The sequence below is a fragment of the Cynocephalus volans genome, chromosome 2, assembly GCF_027409185.1.
Source record: "Cynocephalus volans isolate mCynVol1 chromosome 2, mCynVol1.pri, whole genome shotgun sequence".
NCBI lineage: Eukaryota > Metazoa > Chordata > Mammalia > Dermoptera > Cynocephalidae > Cynocephalus > Cynocephalus volans.
In genome coordinates this window covers 156,288,776-156,297,202 of record NC_084461.1, presented here as the reverse complement: position 1 = coordinate 156,297,202, position 8,427 = coordinate 156,288,776, and the positions used below count along the sequence as shown (strand labels likewise).

Genomic DNA, 8,427 nt, shown 5'->3' with positions numbered 1-8,427 from the left:
GTGAGCAATGGTCTCAGGGCTGGGAGGGGGCATCTTACCCATGTTTTTTCTCCCCAAGCACATGTCCATGCACACAGCTGCCTTTTCAGACCCACACACATGCACACAGCAGCCTAAGTACATGTGACAATTCTCTCAAACACACACGTCTACAACATCTAACACATGCTTATCGCTCCTGACACACATGCCATTTTGAAAATACATGCATATGCAAGCTAACACGTGCAATCTCTAAACACACATGAGATGGCTAGCACTTGCATATGACACAATCTCTGCTCAAACTCACCACTTCGAACACATACGCAAGGCTGCCTAACATATGCAATCTCTAAAACAGAGATATGATGACTAACGTACACAATGAGACACACAGCCCCTAAGCACACACATGTGTACATTGTCTGGACATGCAACCACTGATGCAGTCTCTGTGCGCACTGGCATGCGTGCATGGACACACACTTCCCACCTTCATTTGCTCCTCCCCATCCCCACCCCCACCCCTCCCCATTCTCACACAACTGACTGAGCAGGAAGCCTTGGCAATTTAGGATGGGGAGGGGGGGCGGTGAGAAATGCCAATCCCATACATCCCAGAGGACAGTTTGTTCTTGGCCAGTGAAATGAATGGACGGATGCCTTCTGTCCAGTGGGAATTGGCTTCTCCCCAAAGGCTTGGGGCTTTGGCCAGGAAGGGTCCTCTTGGGGACCATGGGGCCCTGGAAGCACATGGACAAGACATGGTGGGGAAAAGGGGTGGATAGGAATGGGGGCAGCTTGGCCACACCAATGGGGTGTCCCATGGCATAGACCATTGCTGCCCGATGGCTCCAAGTGTTTTCTGGGGGCCTGGGCAGCCCCTTGGCTGGGCAACCTGGACCCAACCTGGCAGTGGGGTCCCAGGAACTAAGTGGGGTGGGGAGGGGGGAACAAGGGGCTGCCCTTACTCTGGGGCTCCTCCATAGATGAGCTAAAGTCCAAAGAGGATCCATTTGGAGGGACCAGCTTGGCAGAGGACATCCCTCTCTGGGTGGGAATTGGGGAAGAGGTGCTCCTGGGCTGGGTGTCAACAGGAAGAGGGAAGGAGAGCCCCAGCCTCCTGTCTAGACCCCAGCCTGGCTAGACCCGGGGCAAGGCTGGGTCCTCACAGGGCGGGCTTACCCTAACTCTCTCAGAGCCAGGCCACTCAGTGCCCCTGCCCTGACCTGAGGCCCACTGGGGGTCAGAGGCCAAAGGTCAGCATGCTGGGCAGGGCTGGAATGTGTCATTACTTTGGCTGGCTGGGGACAGTGGTCCTCCTGGCAGTGGGGAGCATGAAGGAATGTATGGGGGTTATCATACTAGCATAGGTCTTAGGCTTCCCGAGGGGACCCCAGTGCCTTCGGCCCCAGGTTCAAGGCTCCCTGCTGGGGAAAAGCTGTCTTCTTTTCAAGCTACCTGGGATTGGGCTGGGGCTGGATACCCTGGGATGAAGGGGAGGTGTCAGGAAGAGCTGAGGGGGAGGAGCCCCTGGCCAGGGAAGGGGGGCAGAGGCCAACTGAGGTTTTCCCCTTCAGAACTGAGACTTAACGGAATTAAAAGAAAAGAAAGAACAACAACAAAAAAATAGTAACAAGTGGAGTGGGGAGGGGGCAGGAGGCCGGTTACTTCTTGAACATGTCCTGCAGTGGCCCAGGCAGGTATTTGAGCACCGTGTCCAGGATGCTCTCCTCTTCCTCCTCCTCCTCGTCCCCACAGCCCGCAGGGATGGCCTTCTTGGGCCGGGTCAGGCTTCCCTCACAGGGTTGCTCCAGGGCTGCCTTCTCCTCGGCTTCCTTCTCCTCCTTCTTCTTTAACCCGTACTGCCGGGGTAAGGGGGGAAGACAAGGAGAGAGCTGGGTCTCAAGATCATGCAGACGTGGCTGGGGAAGCTCATGAGGGCTTCCTGAGCCTCAGTCCCCACATCTGTAAGGTGGGGATAAAGGTACCTTCCTTGTGGGATTGTGTCTGGTCCTCAGCACGTGCTTAATCAGAGCGAGACCAAGCATGGGGCTTCCTTTAAAATTAATACCTGCTCGTAATAACTTCTTGCTCTTTTGAAATATCCAAAGATCTGAACACTGAAAGATTTCCCGTATATTTGGAGCCAAAGTTTGGTAACAAATCTGACTTGAACCAGTGGAAGACCACCTATAGCCTCGATTTATGGCGTGGGGCTTCCTGACGCATTGACCTGTTTGGCACAGGGTGGCAGCCCCAGAACCGCTCCCTGGGAGTGACACCTAACAGTACCAGGTGCTCAGGGTACTATAGTATTTTTCTAACATTCCCAGATTCTGATTTCCACACATATTTGGTCCCAAGGGTCTCGGGTAGGAGACGGCGGACCCGTAGCAGCAAGCATTACGGAGCACTTGCTCTGTGCATTATCCTATTTAATCCCCATGACCGTCCTTGGAGGGAGGTGTTCCTGTCGCATGCATTTTTCTGATGAGAAGAGTGAGGCTCAGGGAGAGTGAGGTCGAAGGGGAGAGCTGGGATTTAGGGAGCCCGAGGCCGGGGTTCCCGGGGGCCTGGTGCCCTCTACCCTCCGAGGCGGGCCGGAGGTTGCTGACCTTGTCTCGGATCTGCTGCCGGACCTTCTCGCGCTCGGCCTCCATGCGCGCGTGCTTGGCTTTGCGCTCCTCCTCCTGCTGCCGCAGGGCCTCCTGCCGCTCCTCCTCCTTCTTCTGCGCGTCGGGGTCCTTCTCTTCCTCTCCTCCCAGCATCTTCCCCATGTCCTTGGTGGCCCCTGCGGAAATGGCGCCGGGAGGGAGAGGGCGAAGTCAGCTGGGGGACGGGGCTGGGGAGGGAGGGGCCGGGTGGGCTGATGCTCCTCCCATACGGGTCGGGACCAGGTCGCGGGAGGCGGTGGGGGGCGCGGGGCTCACCTCCGAGGGCCTGCTTCATGACGAAGTCCATGCCGCTGGCTCTGGTTAGCTTGCCCTAGAATAAGGTGGAATTTGCATGCAGCGCTCCTGGCTGGCCTGGCTCGGGGCGATGTGCCAACCTGCAGAAGAGGAGTTGGGGGTCAGATGGGAGAGGTCTCTGCACCGCCGGATGGTGGAGTTAGACGGACAGCGACCTCACCCTGGTTTAGACACCCACCCGCACCATCAGTCTGAGGCCAAGACCCAATGCCTTGGTGCTGAGGGGAAAGGAGATGGAATGGGGCTATTTACTGAGCACTTGCTATGTGCCAGACACCTGTTAAGTAAGTGTTGCTAAGTAGCTTCTGATCCCTATTTTAGAACCTTCATCTTGGCCTTATTGTTCTAATATGATTGAAGCCGGGAGTCATGGACAGAGCCTGGAATTTGGAGTTAGGAAGAGCTGAGTTGTAACGCCAGCCTCACTGATTATTTGCCATGTGACCTTCAGCAAGTTACTAACCTCCTCAAGCCCGCCAAGTTTCCTCCTCTATAAGGTAGAAATGGCAATGTCTCCTTTCCCAAGACTACTGTAGGGATTGGAGAGAATCCAGCCTGGGCCACTGGATCAACCTAAAATGACTGAGCATGTGCTTATGGCCACAGCAAATCAGAGGTGTGAAGAAAAAATGAAAACAGTCGGCTTGGATGAACGTATCCAGTCTCAAAATTAGACAAATGGAGAAATAAGTTATTTTTTTTTTAACCGCAGAATACATGAAAGCTTTGTGTTTATGGCTTAATATTGATTTTTATTTTGAATTACACGTGGGACTGTTGGAAACATTATAATCTTCTTGGGGCTTAGGGCCTTTAAGTTCCTAGCACAGATGGTGTAGGCACTCAGCTCGTGTTAGTCCTTCCCCTCTCCCTAAATCACTGACTTTCAGTTTTTATTATATTTTTTATTGTTACTTTTTTCACCTCGGAAGATTTTTTTCAAATAAAATCTTAATGGGAATCTTGATATAGAAAGACGTGAAAGTGGAACTATTCCAGTGATAGTGGTGGGAGGAGGATGGGTAGAGGACCTGGAACCTTTGTTCTTGGCTTCCTTCTTGCCGTGTTCCCCACACCCCTGAGAATTTGAACCCCAGTGCTCTGTTAGATATTTTCTTTTTATTTTAACTGCTCAGCTTCACTGGTTCTTTAACAGACAAAGCCACCACAAATCTCTCTTCGGGTGTGGACGGGGACATCCATGAGCTATCCAGTGTGAAGTGGCTTGATGGTCAGCTGAAGCCAGGCTGACTCCCCAAGGCCCTTTAGTCCCACACATCCTTGGGGTCTTTATGATTTGCTAGAAGGAAAAAAAGGTCCTGGGAAATAGTAGCAGAGAATCCAGGATGGATATTGCAACCAGGTTGAGTTCAAGGTCACTGGCTCTTTGTTGATGGATTTTCCTCATTTCTTTCAAAATGAAAAATCTTACTGACAGACTAAGATTTTTTTAATAATATGAGGCCCAGGAGCTTATCTACATGATCAGACCATCTGATAGGTTGTTTTGGGGAGAGAAAGTCATGAAATAGTAGAAAAAAATCACCAGGGGCTTTGGCATCAGACACACTTCATTTGAAATACTGGCTGCCATTGTTACTGGCTGTGGGTCCCTGGGAAAGCTTCAGTTTGTTCCCTGCAAAATTGGGGCATATTGAGGCCACCCTTGTACTGATGTTTGAAGGAGAAGAGATGATACTGGTCAAGTGCCTGGGGTGTAGCAGAAGCTCATAAAACGTTAGCCACTGCTGACTACAATTTGTGGGGATGAGCCAAACAGGAACAGTCTTTCCAGGAAGTGCAAGGAAACCCATCCAGACCCAGAATTCTGAGTCTGTCAGCACCACGCTCAGCCAGTGAGCGAACCGGCCATCCCTATATGGGATTCGAACCCAGGGCCTTGGTGTTATCAGCACCGCACTCTCCCGAGTGAGCCATGGGCCGGCCCCAGAATTCTGAGTCTGAATTTTGCTCAGTTCAGTCAATTAAGATGTTTTCACTTGATTTAAGACCTTGTGAAAAGACTTCATTTCTAAGAACAGGAAGTGAATAATTTAATAATCAGGTGATTTCAGGAACTCTTAGGTTCCTACTCTGTGTTTACATGGATCTCAAGGAATGAGCAGGTGGTTGTGGAGGATGCAGGACTCTAATTTGAGATATTTCAAATTGGTGGGCAGGACACCTGGGCTTTAGTTGCAGTCTCATCTCTAACTTGTTGGGTGACTCTAGCAAGTCTCTCTGCTGGACCAGATGATCTTCCAGGCCTTTTCCCCAGTGCTTCTGTTGGAGCAGTCCTGCAGCTTTTAAAACTGCTGACCACTCCACTGTGTCCCCACACTCCACTCCTCTCTTGGTTCTGTGACTAGTTCTTCCCTCTCCTCCCATCCCCTACTGCTTCCTCTTCTCTCTTCTCTTCTCCTCTCTTTCCCTTTTTCCTTTGCTGGTTCTTCTTCTTCCTCCTGTGTCTTACATGAGCTTCTTCCCCAGGCCTCTAACCTCAGCCCTGCCTCTTTTTCTTCTTTAACTTTTCCCTGGGGTGGGGTGGAACTCATCCATCCTAGGGCCTTAATGACCACTGACACTGAAGACAACTAGAACACTAGACCTCTTATCTGGGCTACATATCCCTATATTCATTCATGCAACAAGTGTTAATTGAGCACCTATTATGTGCCAATTGATATGTTTGGCACTGGGAACAGTGAACAAGACAGACAAAGCCTTGCCCTAATGTGGATTACATTCTGAGGTAGGTGTGTGTGTGTGTGTGTGTGTGTGTGTGTGTGTGTGTGTGTGTAGGGAAACAGGCAATAAATAAGTCAAGAGATACATTTGCTTTCTCCTGAACACCTCACCCTGGGTGTCCTTTGGGCACCACTCAAACTCAACATGCTATCTCTTTATCACCAAACTATCTCCTTCTCTAGACCTCTGTTTTCGTGCATTCATTCAGCAAACATTGATTACCACTGCCACTCTTTCCACAGTTTGCAAAGTACATCTACTCAAGGGCTGAGTCTTCTCAATGCTTACATCCTGTAGCTCTAGGTGGCTCTTACTCAGACTGCTGGGATTATTTAGCTGAGCTTCTTGGATCCACCCCCAAAGTCAGCAGCCCAATTCCAGCGTGACTCTCTCAGCTGTTAAGGAATCTCCTGTTCCTTCTGTCAAGACTCCCTCTCCTAACCAATTCTCCATTTCTCAAGGCCCAATCTACCCCTACCCCTTCCCTCTTAGCAGGTTACTTTCCACATACTCCCTGTGGTGCACTTGGAAGGGCGTGAGCTCTGGGGTCAGGTGCACCTGACTCAGATCCTGAATCTGCCACTTTTTAGTTGTGTGATAGTGGGTAGTTGACTTAATCTCTTTGAGTCTTGGTCTTCTTTATAAAGTGAGGATTATAATACCACTTTGAAGGGTTGGAAATAATCTATGAGATGTGTTTGGCACATGGTGGGTGCTCAGTAAATGGTGAACTATTATTATCAAAACGATTAACACCAGCTAGTGTGAGCTGTATAACCTCCCCTCCTCCTAGCTCCCAAGAAAGAAGTCCCCCTCCTTCCAGCTGAAGCCAATCCATCTGCCTGTGCTCTGGATTTTCTCTGCTTTACACCTCCTCCTCAATCCATTCATCCCTCCCTCTTCCTCACAGCTTCAATCTCCTCTCCATAGGTCTCTTTTATCCCCTCCTTTCTTCAACTTCTTCCCTGAGCCCTGCATTTCCCTTAATTTCTGCCCTTAACTTTGTGATAAAGGGATCTCCACTTGGTGTCTTCACTTCCTCACCTGCCAGTCAAGCCCTTCCACTCTGTGAGACCAGTGGTCTCCTGCCTCTGTGCCACCACCACCTCTGCCGTAGTCAGAGTCCCCAGAGGTTTCCCAAAAGTCATACCCATGCATGTTTTCACAGCCCTGCTCCTCCTCCATCCCTCTGTAGCAGATCCAGATGATGACTTCTTCCCACCACTTTATTCAGCCTTCTTGAATCTCCTCCTGAATTCTATGACACAGCACTCTTGTGATCTTTCTTCTACTTCTCAGATAGGTCTTCTCTCTCTTCTTTGCTGACTCCTTTCCTTTCTTTTAAAATGTAGATGTTCTCTAAGTAAACTCTCCCCTCCTTCCCCTCCAGCTGCTCCTCTCTCCCCCACTGTCTCCCTTGGGAATCTCTTCTATTCCCATTGGTTTAGTGCCCCTTTTTAGCCACAGATCTCTCTCTCTCCCAAAGCTGCACATTTAACTCTCTGCTGGATATTCTCACAGGTATAGTCTCAAATTCAATCTGCCCAATGATCAATCTCATCCTTCCCCCATGCCATGGTTTCCTCCAGCATGCCTTCTTCCAATTGCCTCAACTGAAAACTCCAGAGTCAGTGAATTCCTCATTCATTCATTCATTCATTCAATCACTTACTCATACTACAAATATTCTTTGAACACCTACTCTCTGCCAGACACTGTTCTGGACACTGGGGCTGTGGCAGGGAATGAGGGAGTCCCAGCACTTGCTCTCACAACATTTGGTCAGCTGAAGGAGACACTGGACAACAGATCACACCAGGAACTGGTGAGTATAATCAGGTTGGGGGTGCTAAGGGAGAAGTCTGGAGACTGTAGATGCTTCCTGCATCTTCACCCTCCCCTCTCCTACTGCTGCCAACCCTGAGCCTTGGTTCAGGTCCTAGAGGTTCTGGCTTTCTGTATTACCTCCAACTTGGTCTCTCCTCCAACTCTCATCTGCCCTCTACATGGCTGACCAATTAATCTTTCAGAAGGACAGATCTGCTCATGCAAACACACCCTGCAATGGCCCCCCAAGGCCTTGTTAAACTGGCCAGAGTCCTTGTGCTGACCTTCAAGTACTGCACAGTCTAGCACCCGCTTTTTTTGTCTCTCATTTCTCACCCCTTGCATGTGGCTCTGCTTCAGCCAAACCTCAGTACATATTCTTTTCCAAAACCCCTGGGCATTTGTGCATGCTATTCCTACAGCCTTGGAGCCTCTTGACTTCATCTCTGCCAGTTCAAATCCTGGCTCTACCACTTACTAAATGACCTTGATTAAGTGACTCAGTGTTTTCTCATCTGTATAACGGAGACAGCAACGCCTATGCCTAAAGCTGCTTGTGAGCACCAAATGAGATAATGCAAATAAAGTGCCCAGCCCAGTGCTTGGCACATAGTAGGTGCTCAGTACATATTAGCTATCATCTTCATCATCATCATCAGCAGCAGCAGTAGTAACAAGCATTAATTTTCAAAAATCCCTCTCAAACACCACTCCCTCCATGAAATTTCCCAGATCTCCTTGGCTAGATGTGATGGTGTCTTCTTTTTCTGAGACCAACGGCACTTTCTAGGGCAGCATTGCCTGCCTCCAGTTCATACTCTATCTGTCTATGTGTCTTTCCCTTCCCAGTCACTCTGAGCTCTCCCCAGGGCAGGGCCTGTATCTTGTTCATTTCTCC

General features: G+C 49.9%; 1 protein-coding gene across 1 annotated transcript; it reads right to left on the bottom strand.

Annotated features, from left to right (window-relative positions):
* Positions 1-1,649: 1,649 nt before the first annotated feature.
* CPLX2 (complexin 2) lies at positions 1,650-2,946 on the bottom strand. The gene is made up of 3 exons (XM_063082866.1): positions 2,916-2,946; positions 2,601-2,776; positions 1,650-1,847 (listed from the first exon to the last, which is right to left on the bottom strand). Exons 1-3 carry the CDS (start codon positions 2,944-2,946, stop codon positions 1,650-1,652), a joined length of 405 nt encoding a protein of 134 aa, XP_062938936.1.
* Positions 2,947-8,427: the final 5,481 nt, after the last annotated feature.